We start from the raw sequence: 17,330 nt of genomic DNA, 5'->3' as shown, positions 1-17,330 counted from the left end.
ATGCAGGACACAGCAGGCTGCTCATTTAAAGCAGTGCACATGCTCAACCTGTAGGTGTCGCCACCATCCAAGAAGCTAAAAACACTTGCAAAAGAAAGCAGTTCACTTTGTTTCTACACACGCCGTCCTCCTCATCATCTCCTTCATCAACATCAACACTTTCAGACATAAATCAGTATGTAAGGACACCCAGCTGTCTGACATTGAGGAGCACATCCAGTACCATTCTCCTCTCATGGCATCATAGAGGATCTTTGCTTCGCTATGTGTTTGGTAAAGAAGTGCAATATCAAATATCTATCTATCTATCTATCTACAGCCAATATCACACAGCAGCTGCACTCCTGAATCCTGCAGGTTGTTTTCTTTCAGCTTCAGATCTCTGACTGATGTTGTGCAGCCAATTTTGTTTGAGAATATATGAAAGTTTTTATCAGGCTGAACTTTGGGGAATAATGTGAACAAAGCTTGAGCTCAGCAATGTCTGACATTCACTGAAGTTGGTACCAGATGACATTTGGCGAGAGGTGGAATCCAGATTCTGCTGCGCTGGGCCTCATTACAGGAAATGTTATTCTTTAATTATCTTTCAACTGACCAAATATACTTTTCAGCTGTTTTAACTCCTAGCTTCAAGCAAGGCAACTGTAAATACTCTGGACATAACTCAGGCTATTCTACCCTCCTGAATGGACTATGACCCTGGACCTCTTACCAACCAAAGTAACATGATGAGTGTGAAGGTCAGAATGTGGTGAGTCTACAGGGTCATCGGGTTCTTCCATGAGTTAGTCCCTTTCATTTTTGTTTTTTTGTTGCAATCTGAAGATCTATGTCTTGAAATTATGACTAGTGAGACCCTGACAGTCGGTTTGGTTTCTGAAAGTATACAGATATATTCTATAACAGATAAAGATAAGATTTGTTGATACACAGAGAGTGGATCTCAAGTTACTGTAGTGTAACATATTTATACAGACATAGTTAAAACAATTCTAAATAATATTGAACACTAGACACAGTATGGAATATGAGAGAAATTAAGTGACAGGTGTAGTAGTACAACATTACATTCATACATATATCAAAATAAAAAATAAAGAAGTCACAACGTGTTGTTTCACGCAACAGTGAAATGAACACATACAGAACTGTTACATATCTATAAATTGACTTGATAAAGATATTTATTTTTCCTCTCCACAGCTTTACCCAGATAACTGATTTACTTATATGTTTCAAACCTATACAGCCATCTCAATATTTGCACATCATCCATATCTACAAAATGCATATATTAACTTTACTTGCAAAACTGGAGAGCAGGCAGAAGATGGAGATGTCTATAAGAATTCAATTTTAATCACACTCAATAACTTGGTATCAACTCAGTCTCTGGAATAGAAAGCCACATTGGTCTCAGGTTTAACGGGTTTAAAGATGTCATTTGAGTCTATTTTCTGAATCAGGCCTCAGAGTGTGTTCCTGACAACCAAACACTGGGAACGGTGTTGTCCCGTTTTAGTTTCTGAGAAACCCACGTGTCAACACTTTCCAAGAAAACGGTCGTTGCCAACTCTGGAGGGAAACATTTAGGTCAACAGTCAAGTACGCAGCGTTGATGACGTCAGTGAGACGCCCCCTCCTCCAGTCACCGCCCCCGCCACATCCTCGAAACACATCGAGAACACACAACGTCAACATGGTCACGTTTGTCCCCTCAGCTGACGGTATGTCCACACGTGTCCACACTTTTTATTTCTTTAACTTACATGATTATTTATTTACCGATGATTTCACCAATGTGCTGTCGATATAAACAATCCCCCTGATGCGGCTTTGTTGACACCTCGTAAACTTCCCTTTCCTTTTGTCTAATAACCTTATAAGTATTTGCTGTTAATTCATACAAATGGATATAGATAAGAACATCTTCTAGATCAGGGGTCACCAACCTTTTTGAAACTGAGAACTACTTCATGGGTACTGATACGAAGGGCTATCAATTTGATACACTCTTCTGAAATAACACATTTGCTCAGTTTGCCTTTAGTTATATATTATTATTAATGATAAATGATACTCATCTATGTGAAGACACTGATCACGTTAATGATTTCTCACAATAATTATCAACAATGACTTAACGAGGTGAGAACCAGATAATATCAATATTTAACACTTTATTTCTATTAATCTCAGGAATTGTTTACATTTTCAGATGATCACTTCTACAACATTTCATAAGGAAAAAGTTCCATTTTCACTTGCCACTGAACAACACTTTTAACAATTCATAGTCCATAGTCAACTTCAATATGAGAATACACATTTGACAGTATAAAAAGTAAATAAAAAATAAATTTGATTAGAAACGCATATCAAGTTTTAGACGCAGCTCACTGGTGGGTTGTGTTCTTTTTAGAACAGGCCTGCGGGCGACTCGTGGTCCTTGGGGGCACCGGGTTGGTGACCCCTGTTCTAGATTTTACTTTCTTGTCTATTACTTATCAGGGTTGCACTGCATTGCATTAACATATTGGCAAAGGAAAAAAATACGTGTTGCTCGAGGCTAAAATTAATATTTAATATTACTTTTGCCTTTTATAGTAACATCTAGGCAGCATTGTGTGTGGCTCCACTTTGTTTACACCTGATGGGTCCAACATGTGCACTCGGCTCGTGGTTTAGGAATTTCCGACGGTCCCTTAATGCAGCATGGCACACAGGCCAACACAGATCCGGACCAGGGCGGAATGAAGCAGATCCGTCAAGCTGGAAAAATCAGGTTCAGCACCACAGCAGACAAGGAAACCGTGCTCTCAAAAAAAAAAGCGTCAAATGTCCCGGTGACATGTTTTGTGCTTGAAATCACTTATTGAAATATTTGATCTGAGAGACATTAAAGGGCTAGTTCACCCCAAAATGAATATTCACTCATTATGCCAATGGAGGTGAAGGGTTTGAGTCCACAAAACACTTTAGAAGTGGCACAATGATGATGATGATCAATGTAGCCGCAATGAAGCAAGTTACATCATGTAAACCAGTCAAGGATATATAGTATATACAGTGAATACATTATGAGCAAAGAACAGTACAAATAAACGTGGTACTAATAGTAATGATACTACCCCTAGTAATAATGATAATAATAATAATAGAACTGTTCTAATGACAAAATAAAACAGCTATACAACAATAATTGTAATAGATTATTAGTTCATACAGACCCTGTACTCTTTATTATGAAAAACAAACAAATAGTATAGATACAATTTGCATCAATATTGATACTACCACTACTACAACTATATATTATATAAGCTAACAATAACAGTAACAGATTAAAAGTACATATGCATACTGTAGCTGTAACCGGTAGTAATGTTATAGCAATTATCTTTAGTATCGTAATTATATTTTCTGTGTTATATAATCTTTGAGAGTTTGTTAATATTGAAGAGTCTGCTATAGTGCAGCATCGGTAAGTGCATTACTTTGAAACCCCACACCGGAAGTGTGGTCTTACTCTCAGAGCGGTCAGCTGGACGCTCGTTATGCCGCAGCTTGGCTGATCGCTCTCATCTCGAAAGTCTTTGTTAATGGACTCCTCTGAGCCGCTGTTCCTCAGTTGCCGCTCTGTCGGGAACCTTCTGACCGCATTTTAACAGCCACCTCCTGTTAAACAATAATTTGCTGCCCGTTGCATCTTTATTTCCTCTCGAGCTCGGACTAATATCCGCTCGTTTTTACGAACAAGGCAGTAATGGCTAACGGAGGAGTGATGCTGCCGCTGCCGCCGCTGCTGCCGCCGGCGGCTCGGGCTCGCTTTGCCTGATGTAAGACTTCTCTCTGCGGGGTGCAAAGATGACTTCATCGTGAGCAGAGGACGAAGAGGAGAAGGAGGAGGACACTGCCAAGAGCTGACGACACACCGCTGCCATAAAGTCAGAAGGTAGCTGCTGTTTGGTTGTTCTCTACTTGTAACTGTTGCTTTACTAGCTTGTTATCTAGTAAACAACCAGCAGGACGAGGTCGCTGCTTTCCACGTGATATTCTAACGTAATGAAAACAGACTCTTGGGCTTTTCTCTCCTACTCCACATGGCCGATATATTGATCTATTGATAATGTAACATATCTTTTATATAGCTCTGCTCCTGCCGCCAACCTTTGTGTGTGACTGTGTCAACCATGGAGACCACTCAGCTGACTCTAGTTGTCAGAGGAGACACGTCCCCAGGTATGTGTGTGTCAAACCTGACTGAAGACTGTTCAACATACAGGGGCTAGCACGTACTTGTCGGGACAGCTTTGACATCAGGAGTTCTCAATTTGATTAAATTATAGATCTGGGGTTTTGTTTTGCCAGTAGATCCTTCTGTTCATGAATACAGTGCCTGCTCTAAACCTGCTGGTTTGGAATGGTCTGTTCTCTCGTGTTGATGCTCCAGAACTACTCCAGAACTATTCCCTGTCATCAGAGAGTCCTCCTCAAACAGTTCTACACTACACTGTCACTTTTTATTGTTTCTGTGCATCACGTTATGTGCATTTTGTTTTTTTAAAAACAGTCTACGGTGCAGAGTGAAGTTAGAAAACTTTGTGTTCACCCTACCTGGTTTATCTGCAACAAAAGATTTTATAGTCAATGTTTTTCATTGAATTGAAACCAAATTAACGTCATTACTGTTCACATGCATGATTTATATATAAGTTTGAGTTACTGGTGTTATCTTTAAACCCAAGTTTACAACTTTTCAAAATGAAAGCTCTGTAATTCAGCTTGATATACACATTGCAGCATCAAATCTAATGTTCTGCTTTTTTCTTTAAAGACAAACAGGAAGTCATTCTGTTAATGTTGCTATGACTACCCGTGAATGTCTGTCAGTCTGACATGTTTTATTCAAACTTTATTAATATTGATCTTATTGTGTGTCCAAATTGCACAGAATTTGACTGCACCTCCTTGTGCCATTAAGAATAAACCACTATACCGAGTGTGATGCTGATAAGATGAACGATATTCGAGTGCGTCCACTTACAGACTGACAGATGTTTGTGGAATTAGTAGGTAGAAGTAGCTAGATATTGAAATCACTGTTTTAGTTGTGATGTGTGTTCTCAGTTAAATTACATTAATTAGACAGCAGGTCTCACCATGTTTTTGGCCCCATGTTAGTATTTCTAAACAAGTTAACATGAACACGTTTAGAAACGGGTTTTAGAAATGTCAGCTCTGTTGTTGTAATGTCTAAAGTTACATTAGGTAACATGTGAGTTTGAACATCTCTAGGTGAGTTGATTGCTGTTGTTGGCAGCTGTGAAGCCCTGGGGTGCTGGAGCTATGAAAAAGCTGTCACCTTACATCCTGATGGAAATGATGGGTAAGTTCAAGTATATGTTAAATGCCTCACTTTTTTAAAAACACAACCATGTGTGGAATCAGGTTCCATAAAAATATCTGCCCTTCTAAAATACGTGTATGTTGATTCTCTGACAGAAATACATGGACCACAACGGTCACTGTACCAAAAGGAGTTGTTACCAAGTACCGCTATTTCAAGGGCTTCTTTTTGGAGTCTAAGGTGAGCAGAGTCTCCTTTCTGTCTAGTTGTTTACCTTTATAAATAACAGATTTATTTCCTAATAAGTATCACAGAGAAATCCTTAATCTTAATTGTGTTTTTCTTGACAAAATAATAAATACTGTTTAATTCAAGGCCAAGTAAATTCATAGTGAATGTCAGTGTTGTGTAATGTGATTGTTTTCTGTCAGTCGATACCTACATGATTACTCAGCAAAAGTCAGGAGAAAACAGGTTGTCTTCGTTCTTTTGTCGTTGCTCTGACTTTTACACCATGATTTAGAGAACGTTACATTTGCCCAAGTTCGTAAGCAAATAACACTTATAATATTTGCTTGTCACTTTCCCTTCCCTGCGTGTGTGTTTTAACACAGAGTTCCAGGCAATCTGCCTACTGTAATCTAAGCATGTGAGCCCCTTCCAAGCCTCTGCTTAGCTCATCTCTCATCTGCACATAGATGTACGCAATCACATGAGCAATTAAAGTTCACTGAAATGAAAGCCAAGGAAAACAAGTCAGATGTCAGACGTCTCTCTGGAAAATATTTTTATTTCACAGTATAATTATAGTTTCTGTTGGGTGGAGTTCACATTGTGTGAGAAGGAAAGCCTTCTCTAACTTGACTTCCTCTTTGCTGAGTTGTTTATCAGACAGCTCCTTTTGTTTACTGCAGTGCTTAGGCTCAAACTTATTGTGAGCTGAAACATATCAAACTGTAGCTGATGTAAGGTTATAGAAGTTAAAGATTCTGCATACGTGTATCTATGCACTCTGAGCTAAACTTGAAATTGAAAAAAAACGCCTTAGGAAAAGCTGGAACAACAATATAGATAACAATAATAACAATATAAATGATATAACAATATCAGTTGTTTTGACCTGTGGATGTTTGTGGGTATGATGGGTACAATCTCCTCAGCTTCAACTCTACAATGAGTTCACTAAATGGCAAAGGTCAAAAAGAGTTGCTGAACTCATAGCTATTGCTAATTATGGCTTTATTACAGATGAAGACGTCAGTCTAATATGTAAATAAAGACATTTTTCCAAGTCCTTTTTTTCTACCCTAACAAATCCACTTTTCAGATTTCAACTCATGGTGGCTGACTGACCACACCATTCCTTTTTCACTATCTGGTCCAAAGCCACTGTATATGATTTGAAAACCTTAACATTTTTGCCAAACATTGAAATTGCAGAGCGCAGATGGTCCCTGTCAAGTGATAGTCAATGTGTGGGAGACACATCACCAACCCCGCACGATGAGCCCCACAGGTATAAAATAACAATTAAAGGTGCACAGTGTGGTTGGGTTTGGGAAAGTGTGTCCACGCTACTCCAGAGTTTTCAAGAGCCCAAAACGGAGAAGCTTGGAAAAGCTGCCACCCTGTTAGTTTGAAGCCTCCAGAGCTGCGTTGTAGTCTGGCTGGGCAACAACACAGAGGTTTAGAAAAAATGGCACATTTCTGATTGGTTCTTATCAGTCACAGCTCGATTACGAACAGGGAAGGCAAAACATTGGTTTTCAACCTTTCCCACTGTCCAAGAAGAGAAATCCTTCATTGTTGCTTTTTGTTAGTATTTTCCAGAAGTAACAAAAATATGTGGATGGAGATAGTTTTAGTTTTAAAAAGCTGTTTTAAAATAAAAACAGATTAATGGATGTAGCCACAGAAACAGCAATTTCCTATATACTGTACAGAACATAAGGTATGTTACAATGTCAGATCAGCACTGTGTGCCATGTAGGTATGATAGCAAATCTAATAATTTAAGAAATGAATAGGGATTCTACTGGAACTGTAATATACTGGTAGTCTCTGGAACAGTTTTTTTTGTTGCCGCGTGTGCGCGTGCATGCTGTTTGGCAGAGACCAGAGGCTACACTCATTGGAATAATCTATAGCCAAAGAGGAAACACTGCAGAGAAGTAGATGTCATGACCTGATATAGTAGACCTCTGTAGGTAAAAACCCATTGTGTTGGTCGAACACAGACAAAGCTTATTCAGAATGAGCTTGATAGGAAGAATAGTTGCAGCTGTGGCCGCACCCTGCTCAATGTCCTTTTTGACCCCAGGCTGTCACCCCATCCCTGTTAGTTTTTTCTAGCATATCCTACTAAAACACAACCATTTCTTAAAAATATGATGTGTTTATTTTGATTTTCATCCCTGAAGTGTTTGGTTTGGTTTCTGCTAAATTAACCCGAATGACATGCGCATACTTAAAGTTGTAGTTTAGAGATTTAAAGGGTTCTTGGGAAACCAGATCAACCCATTCAGATAGGACAAATACTACACCTTTTTTTAAAGATGAGTTCAAAATGAGGAAAACACTGTAAATGCTGTTGTTTGATTTGTTTTTACACTGTTAAGAGGATTTTATCCAGTTTCTAATATGCCTATCCTTTATTGCAGCATCACACCAGAATATTGATGATGGACAATTTGGAATTAACAGTAAGTTGGATAAAAAACATTTAGCCATCTTTACAAACAGGATGGAAAAGACAATATGTAAACACTCCATTTGGTAAAAGTATCATACCATACATTTGCTTATTATTAGTGTATTAAATACTTACATGGTTGTCACTTCCTCCTGTTTTATACAGTCATGTCATATAATATACAGTTTATACTGTTCATAACAGAATACACAACTGTCTGTACATAAACATTTTCATCCAAAAGCTAAGATGTCCTGTCTGTGTCCTTTCTTTTCTGCAGATGGGGTAAAATGTGTCGACTCTGGGTGGCTTACGTGCCAGACAGAGATTCGCCTGCGTCTGCACTATTCTAAGACGCCTCCGGTGTCCATCACCAAGAAGAAATTCAAGAAGTCTCGCTTCAGGTAGGGATGACACGCAGGTCGATTTCAACACCAGCCAGTGAAAGTTCTACTTGAAAGTGACATGAGGCAGATCAGCATTACAGTTCTACTGTTACCCTGCCTGCCTGTTACCATAGTAACGAGAGCCCTGCATACATAACTATTGTAGGAGGAGCTGAGTACAACATTATCATGATTTTATTTACTCTTTGCTTTACCAATCTGTCCAGGATCAAGCTGACATTGGAGGGCTTTGAAGAGGAGGAAGATGAAGAGGAAGATATACCCAGTCCTGCTTCTTGGAACAAGATGACCACCACTCTGGAGATCAGTATGATCAGTGCCAATGGCTACAGGTCGCGTCACTCGCAGCCTGAGTGTGGCTATGCCCTGGAGCCGTCCCAGTGGACTGAGTACAGTATCCACACCATGGACCCAGACAACCTAGAGCTCACCTTTGAGTTCTTTGAGGTACTAACACTGTTAACTTAATTAACAAATCCATGTAAAAAAAAAAAAAAAAAGGAAGAACAAATCTGGTATCAAATTTAGATTTATATGGTTTCATTTGATCATACAAATCTCATATTTGATTACAGGAGGATATGAGTCAACATGTTGTACAAGGGGATGATCATCCGGGACATATGGGCACAGCCTGCCTCCTCTCCTCCACTTTCTGGGAGAGTGGCAAAGACTACGGTGTTGTCACACTTCCCATCATGGGCCGAAATTCCAGACAGACCATCGGGAAAGTGAGAGGTAAGATTTTGTGCAAATGAATCCCACACATATAACTAGAATGGCACTCAATTGAGCGCCTCCCCCAGCCAAGACTCCTATCGCCTATCTTTCACAGGATCTATTCCAGAACTTGATACAGAATAGTGGCTGAAAAAAGGCCTACGCCCTATGAAAACATTTAAATTTGCTAGATCTCGCGATCATTCATAGATATAAGTCACCTAAACATGCCAGATGTTTTCTATCAGGATCTGGGAAATCGGTGAAAATGTCAAGAAAATTCGCCCTTTCTCACAATGTTGAAATAGAAAACAATTTATGGATGCACACCAAAGTTTAAAGGGCTCTTCCTTGACTCATACCACATCCTCCCACTAAGTGTCATGGCAATCCATTTAGTAGTTTTTGTGTTATGATGCTAACTAACAGACAAATTATCAAAGATAAGAAAATAACCTCCCTTGTGGAAGTAATGACCTGACTGAGAGCAAAACAAAGAAAAACAAAAAAACCACTGCACAGAATAAATTTGAAAAAAATTGAAGGTTCTTATTGTACTGCACCTTATTTCTCACTTTCTCCTAGTGGATTACCTGGTGATTCAGCCCATCCAGGGGCTGCAGTGTGACATGAGCTCCTCGTTCGCCAAGTACTGGAAGAAAAGAAGTGCTCTGAATGTGGGTCACAGAGGAGCTGGCAGCACACATGCAGCAAAGTGAGTCCCAACAACTGGATAAGGATGCTTTGCAGAACAAACATTAGCAATTTTACAAATATAAGTTCTCGTCCTGCATCTGTTCCCTTTCAACAAAGGTATTCTAAGGTAATTTGTGTTTTACAGGCACCACAAAGTGAGAGAGAACACTATCGCTTCATTCAAAAGTGCTTCTCAGCATGTGAGTTACACAGATTATTAATCTATGAGAAAATATTTACCATGTACATTACTTCAGCCTTAATGACATGTTAATTATTTCCATGCAGGGTGCTGCCTATGTAGAATTTGATGTTCACCTCTCTAAGGATGCTGTTCCCATTGTGTACCATGATCTGACATGCTGCATATCCACCAAGAAGGTACATTTAAGGTCTATTGTATTTGATAATGGAAAACTGTAAGTGATTTATGAAAAACCTTGTTAGTTTCTTAAGTGTTTCAATGGTATTTTCACTTTTCTTTAACTAATAATCACTGGAGTGTCGTATATTTAGGAGAGTGGTGAGCATAAACACATGTGTAATCTTTTTTTCCCCTTGACAGAAAAATGACAAGACTTCACTGGAGCTCATTGAGGTGCCAGTCAAAGACTTGACTTTTGATCAGCTGCAGCTTCTGAAGGTAAAAAAACAAACACACGTTACCCTTTAGATTAAAGTAAAGCAAATAAGAGTGCTGTGCTCTCTCTGCTGTCAGAATCAATATGTCTGTTTCTTAGTGCTCTACACATCTTACAAATAAATAAAAGGTCAAAACGATCAGTGAGCAAATCTTTGTTGAGAAGTTATTATCATTGCAGTCACACAGAGAACCTGCTCAGCAAGATTTGGGTACCCACTTAAACAAGCCCTGTTACCAACACATGTTATTGTTGACCTGTGTGTTTTGTTACCTAGCTGGCCCATGTTACAGCAATGAAAGCAAATGATTACAAAGGTAAGCTCCTATTGGTTGTGTCATGTTTTTTTTCTCTCATTTGGCATCACTGCATTTTGCAAAGTGTGATTAGATCAGCAGATCGTTTGAGTGACGTGCACAAGCAGTAATCTGTTCTGTTTGTTGTTCAGATCTGCTGGACGATGAAGAGGAAATTGACGAGCACCAACCATTCCCTTCACTCTCACAGGTATATTACTTTATGGCGATGATTGTTACTAAATAACTTGTCTAGTCTTTATGAGCTTGTCCCCTTTACATATTGCTGATTAAACTGTATAGGGAACTCCCTGCCCCTTTAGGTAATATGGTTAATAATAACATATAACTAACGGCACTGCCGCTGTGAATAACCTGTTAAATAACCAGTTGTTTTTAATTATTTATTCCCTACCACTCTTACTCTTGTCCTACTTCTCACTGTCTTTTGTCATATCAAAATAAAATCAATGAATTGCATGTTTCACACCTGTTTTTCTATTACAGATCTTTCAGGCTGTTCCTGAGAGTGTGGGTTTTAACATAGAACTCAAATGGATCTGCCAGTTAAAGGTGATAAACAGAGTATAGCAACAATTACTTTTAGTTGAATGAGTCATTGTGTGATAATATTTTCATCATTAACTGTTTATTTAATGCTGTGTATTGACAGGACGGGTCATGGGACGGCAACCTATCATCCTACTTCAACATGAATACCTTCCTCGATGTTATCCTGTCGTGTGTTCTGCAGAGAGGTGGCAATAGACGCGTTGTGTTCTCCTGCTTTGACCCAGATATCTGCACCATGTGAGCACAATAACATCTTATGTTGATTTAATAGTATGGTCATTTTGATCAGCATGCCGAGCTTGGTTTCCCTGTCAATCATTGAAATGTTTCAACAAAACAATTTCTGAATATCTTCTTTTCCATTTAAAAAGAAAAATTAAGTTAGCCAGTAAACAGACGCTGTCGTAGTTGCAAATAATTACTCTGCTGAGTTCTTGTCATATTTCCCTCAGGGTGCGGAACAAGCAGAACAAGTACCCCATCCTCTTCCTCACTCAGGGAATTTCAGACAGGTATCCTGAACTGATGGACATCCGCTGCCAGACCACTCAGATCGCCATAAGCTTCGCCCAGAGCGAGAACATCCTGGTGAGCAGTTGAAGCAGCAAGTTAAATATTTATCATGATTTATCCACTGAGTTTTACAGATTTTATATATTTTTCTACAAACCGATTAATGAAGTTATTTTCTTACAGTTTCATAAAATGCCACATATAGTATACCTCAATTCAATGTTGTTTACAGTTATAAGCACTGTTCTTCCAGTAATAGACACTTTAGACTAAAACCTGACAATCCAGTTGGACGGTGTGAATGAGAATGTGAAACTCTCTCTTCAAATGTACAGCAAGATTTTAGCAATTCAACATGAAGTGAATCCATTGAGACACAGTAACCATAACAGTTTGATTGAAATGTCCGTAATCGGAAAAGATCAGCATATTTTGTTTTATTTGACTTGTTTTGGCATCAGCTGCACCCTCAGGACTGTGTGTAATAACCCACAGACCTCATGTCAGTGAAAACAGGAGTCCTCCTTACAAACAAGTCAGCCAGCACAGTGCAGTGTCAGCTGTTTCTAAGATGCCCTGTGATGGTTTAAGTGAGGATCAGGAATGGACTCCAGACAACATGGACAGTATAGTCTGTTATCAGAGTGTAGCTCAGGCTGCAATTTTCTGTGGGAACCCAACAGAGCCTGAGAAAAAAGATAGGATATCATTCTTAAATCTTTGTCTGGACCCTCGGAACACAACGGGTCGGACTGGGTATCTACACTGTTATCACTTTTATGTCAAAGTCACATTTGAAGTTGACTGAATGTTGTAAAGTGTTACATTTTATAAAGGCGCACAGACATTACCAATGTTTAAGCCAACACAAGTGTGAGTAGATCAGAAGACATTTTATTTTGAGATGAAACAAGACCATTTTGTTTCTCATTGGTCTTCTTTAGGGAATCAGTGCTCACTCTGAGGAGCTGCTGAAGAACCTTACCCACATTGGTGAGGCCCAGTCTAAAGGCCTAGTGCTGTTCAGCTGGGGAGATGACAACAACGACCACGGGACCAGAATGAAGCTGAGGGAGCAGGGTATCGACGGGTTGATCTATGACAGGTAGGTTCAAATGTGACTTTTTTAACTTTGGCTGCCTTAAGACCTTGTGCTAGACAAGTGTAGACAAGAAACACACACACAACCAAAACACGACCAGCTTTTTTACTGTGTATGTTAATGTTCATTGTAAAAGTGCATGTGTGGTACAAAAACCTTTGGGAAAACTAAGCTTATTTTGATCACTTTCAGCAAAATCAAATCAAATATTCAAACACACTTTCCTGCCTTGTTCTGTTATGACAAGCCTCATCATTGTGTTTCCATCAGTTACCCAGTGTCCTGTTCTGCAAACTCTACAGAACATAAAAGGCACACTGTTTAGCCTGAAACCACAACTGAGGTTACTGAGCAGGATTTTCTGTTTTTAATATTTAATGAGTGTGTTTACGGTGCTGCACCTCTTCATGCCAAAGTACAGTGTGATCACATGGCCTTTGTAATCAGCATAGGATTCAAAGTTGTGTAACCAAACATTGGCACCCCTGTTAATCACTTGGCACTTGTGTGTTGGTGCATAAGATATGTCTCTGTTAAAGCTGAGATAAAGAGTGTCCAGCAGGGCGAAGTCATTTCCCCTGCACGGTCAGCGGAGGCTGTTTGCTCAGCTGTTTCAGTTCTGTTTAACATTAACATGACATTCTTTCTTAATGTTGGAACTTTAGCTCAGACCTGACCTCTGCAGAAATCAAACCAGAAGCTTAGAACTCTGTTACCACCTTCTAGTCTTTAGTGAATCCAGACTTATCTCTCATTTAACAGATTTGTAACCTCCAGGTTGTTGTTGTTATAACTGTAACTTCTTTTGTTTTTACAGAATTTGTGAATGCTTGGTGCCATATTTTGACTCAAGTTCTTCAGAGTCCTGTAATGTCTGCCTGGTTCTTGCCTGTGTTCTGCTCATTAACTCACTTTCACTTTACAACCCTTGGCTGATTTTTCGTTCGGTTCCCCACTCAAATGCTGCCTGACATATGTTGCTCATTAAAATGCAACAGGAGCTAAATAATGCTCCTTGACAATGATAAAAGACTGTTGACTGCTCACACAGTGCTGCACAAATGTTTAAGGCACCAAAAGTAAAGTGAGGACGCTTTCAAAAATAATGCCATGAATAGTTTTTATTTTGCAGTTAATTGTAGACGGAGTGCAGTAAACAAAAATAACTTAAATGTAAACTCCCAACTCACATGAATAGTGGTAAAGCAAATTCAGTCTAATTTTATGAAAAACGAAGACTTTAAAATTCTAGTTTTTCCTGATTCCACCCTCTAAGACTTGTGCTAATCTGATTGTGCAACATAAATCAATATTTGGTATGACTACATTTTACTTTTGAAACATCAACTCCCCCATGTCAACATTACATACACTACATCATAACGTAATTTCTCTCTGGTTCCTGCCTGTGTTCTTTGTATCACTTTCACTTTACAGTGTCATGTCACTTAGTGCACAGCACTGTAGGTCCAATGCCTTAATATTACATTAATATTTAACTTGCTGCTTCAACTGCTCACCAGGATGGTAGTTGTAGTTTTTTTGGGATTTTCTTCTTCTGGACTATGTTGTTGATTGGTCAACTGCCATGTTTATCATTTCTGAGGACTCATTTTGTGCCTGGTATGATACTCCGAGATATCCAATATAGTTTCTGAAGCAAAGGAGGCAAAAAGAGTGAATGGCTTGTTCTGTGCATGAGACTGTCTTCCTTCATATATATATATACACATTTGCATTGCTCTCAAATAACCTTGATCCAAGAGACCTGCACTCAAGCCTCATGTGTTGAACTAGTCACCACACAGACACTTTGTCAGATGTAACAGTATATTTCATTTTTCAAAAGGATATTTTCTATTTTATCGCGTTTCATTTGTGGATGATCTGCTCGTGCTGCAGTTTGGTCCCTTTATAAAAGGGGTGAATGCACTGGATGCTCTTTGCAACCTTTATCTTTATTTGGTGAAGCATTTTAGCAGCTTGTCTGTTAACACAATCTATGTTGTTTGACATAAATATTACATGTCCCACCTTGGATTACTTTGCTCACAGAGGTGACTGACCTTCCTCTCTTGAGACCACTCACTGTAGGAGATGAGATCGATAACTTCACAGATAATTTTGGCATGTCACTGTGGAAAAGCACAGGTGTAATTCTTGTAACCCCTATGTTATTGGTTTATTTTAATTATTTGACATAGTTCTATCTTTGTCTTTCTTTTCTTTCACTTCTCATGCTTAATGATTGCCTTAATGTAACTTGTTGAAACCTGTGTGAATAGAACACAGCTTCAGAGGAGTGGCTCACTCTGCGACCACATTTTCCATAACACTTACTATATTACTAACACTTCCAATATCTTCACATGACTACTCAGTGGTGCTTGGCAATAATTCAGTATTATCAGTAGGATGGGTCCTTTCATGACAGTAGAATCATACCATCATATTCTCATGGTTTATGTCATATGATCGAAATGTAAAGTCTGATGAAAGATGACAGATAATCGTAAACTTGATTATCTCATAATTAATTTGAAATGTGCCATATTATGACCTGCAGTTTATACAATTCATAGTGTTGGTGTAACGTGCTATGTATGTTTCAACCCTATCACCAAGCCCCACTGCTCATCTACTCAAAATCCTACTTTATTTTAGCAAAATGTTTTCAGATCAGGAAAACTCTGCCATGATTTAGGTTTTTGAATGAAGGACAATATTCAAAGAATGAACTGACTGATGTCTCCTCCTTCTCCTCCAGTATCTGTGAGGACCAAGGAGAGCAGCAAAACATCTTCCAAGTAGAGGAGCAGCACTCCCTGCGGGAGGTCATCACAGAAGAGACCATGAATAGCTCCTCCTGCTCCTGCTACTCCATCCCCTGCTCCATGGCTCCCTGCATCGACTCCAAGTCCCGTAACGGCAGCGCAGAGTCCGACTCTGGCAACAGCTCATTATAATCACACCTAAACTACCTTTCTATAGAACTCACTGCACACACACTCAAGACAACCAAACTTTATTACTGTAATGCATCTTCACATATGTGTTATGTTTTCTGTTGACATAAGTGGATGGTTTGTCAAAACTTAAAGGCAGTCATGCCTGTTTCTTCAACAACGGGTTTAGGGATTAGAACTGCTCACAGTTCTCTTTAACAGCAGACCCTAAAAGTGGATATTTATTCAGCCAATATATTTCATCTCTAGTTTAAAGTGCTAAAATTATATGCATATGGTTTTTATACAGGTGTAAAATTGTTCAAGTGGCAAACTCGTAAAGTTCACAATGATGCTGTCTTTTCTGTGCATGTAGCCATTGCCTTAAGGGTTATTTTTAAATTGCAATTAGCACTAGCTTCGGATTGCTAATTCAGGTATGAGAAATCATTTGAGAGCGTGTGGCACATCCGTCGCTGGGTTAGGTTTGCTTACTACGCACAGTCCTCGTAGATGTGCATGAGGATGAGTGCAGGTTGCCATAAATGAAAGAATACCTCCTGGTGAGGAGTCTACATGGTTGATTCATTTCCTATTGAATGGACAGTTTCTTCTCCTTTCCAGACTTTCAAACTCATGCTTATTGATTATTCAGGTTTAATAGCTTTTATGGTTAATTACACACTGCATGCATACTGGATGTATTATATCCTTTATTCATTTAATCCACTTGATATGAGGCAAAGCTGAAGAATGTTATATCTGCGACAGTGCACATGTACCACAGCCTTAATGGTGAAAAGTCTGTGTGACTGTTTCTTTTACATAGTTTCAAAATCACCAACACTTAACTGATGATCTATTTTAATAGACATGCGTGAACAAATACTTAAAATACAAATACCACACTTCCTATAAAACTCCTTTCATGTCGCAACACAAAGCTATTTGTTGCATGGCAGATCATATATTGGAAGAAAACACTTGACATTAGTATGAATTGAGTATTTAATGACAATTGTGTATGGTTTTGGGGGATGTAATGGTAGAAATGTGATTTAATATTCATAATCATTGCATTTTGAAAGCACGCAAAACACAACCATTATAGTATACTGTCTGTTTATTGATAAAGCCATGCATGGTCTGTAAATCTGTATGAATGAGAAACCAGGGAGAATGAAAGACTGTAGTGTGTAATATAAACTGTGATTTTAGGACAGTAGAGTTCTTTTGGTAATGTAAATAAAAGAAAAACAACATCAACTTTTGTTTATTTGACTTTCCTCTTTCACATCACTTGAGTTTGTCTTACTGATCAAGTCAAAGTTATCGTTTCGAACAACTTGCGATTGCCTTCCAGATTAAATAACATATTTTAGATTTCTTTTC

General features: G+C 38.8%; 1 protein-coding gene and 1 long non-coding RNA gene across 4 annotated transcripts; both read left to right on the top strand.

Moving 5' to 3' along the window:
• The first annotated feature begins 1,673 nt into the window (after nucleotides 1-1,673).
• LOC138405551 (uncharacterized) lies at nucleotides 1,674-2,846 on the top strand. Its single transcript, XR_011239314.1, has 2 exons — nucleotides 1,674-1,730; nucleotides 2,611-2,846. It is a non-coding gene; the product is annotated as an uncharacterized lncRNA (long non-coding RNA).
• A 678-nt stretch (nucleotides 2,847-3,524) lies between these two features.
• On the top strand, nucleotides 3,525-17,204 carry gpcpd1 (glycerophosphocholine phosphodiesterase 1). Of its 3 annotated transcripts, XM_069514786.1 has the most exons (21): nucleotides 3,547-3,958; nucleotides 4,155-4,245; nucleotides 5,302-5,392; nucleotides 5,509-5,593; nucleotides 6,794-6,869; nucleotides 8,014-8,055; nucleotides 8,326-8,449; nucleotides 8,659-8,899; nucleotides 9,028-9,190; nucleotides 9,758-9,887; nucleotides 10,014-10,068; nucleotides 10,157-10,249; nucleotides 10,434-10,511; nucleotides 10,787-10,826; nucleotides 10,958-11,016; nucleotides 11,313-11,378; nucleotides 11,479-11,615; nucleotides 11,831-11,966; nucleotides 12,836-12,996; nucleotides 13,811-13,860; nucleotides 15,761-17,204. In XM_069514786.1, the coding sequence occupies exons 2-21, from the start codon at nucleotides 4,197-4,199 to the stop codon at nucleotides 15,802-15,804; spliced, it is 1,920 nt and encodes a 639-aa protein (XP_069370887.1). In that variant the 5' UTR covers nucleotides 3,547-3,958; nucleotides 4,155-4,196; the 3' UTR covers nucleotides 15,805-17,204. The 3 variants fall into 3 exon arrangements, with proteins under 3 accessions (XP_019947183.1, XP_069370887.1, XP_019947184.1); XM_020091624.2 differs by lacking the exon at nucleotides 13,811-13,860 and having other exon boundaries at nucleotides 3,525-3,958; XM_020091625.2 differs by lacking the exons at nucleotides 4,155-4,245; nucleotides 13,811-13,860.
• Nucleotides 17,205-17,330: the final 126 nt, after the last annotated feature.

The sequence above is a fragment of the Paralichthys olivaceus genome, chromosome 19 (assembly GCF_024713975.1).
Source record: "Paralichthys olivaceus isolate ysfri-2021 chromosome 19, ASM2471397v2, whole genome shotgun sequence".
Classification (NCBI taxonomy): domain Eukaryota; kingdom Metazoa; phylum Chordata; class Actinopteri; order Pleuronectiformes; family Paralichthyidae; genus Paralichthys; species Paralichthys olivaceus.
Note: the sequence above shows the minus strand (reverse complement) of the source record. Positions and strands in the feature narration are given on the sequence as shown.

What these genes read in the sequence shown, in the direction of transcription:
- gpcpd1 (XM_020091624.2), top strand. Translation starts at nt 4,197, where the DNA reads ATGGAGACCACTCAGCTGACTCTAGTTGTCAGAGGAGACACGTCCCCA. An exon ending in TCAAAAGTGCTTCTCAGCAT is followed by an intron (nt 10,069 to 10,156) that starts GTGAGTTACACA and finishes ATTTCCATGCAG; the next exon opens with GGTGCTGCCTATGTAGAATT. An exon ending in ATCAGCTGCAGCTTCTGAAG is followed by an intron (nt 10,512 to 10,786) that starts GTAAAAAAACAA and finishes TTTGTTACCTAG; the next exon opens with CTGGCCCATGTTACAGCAAT.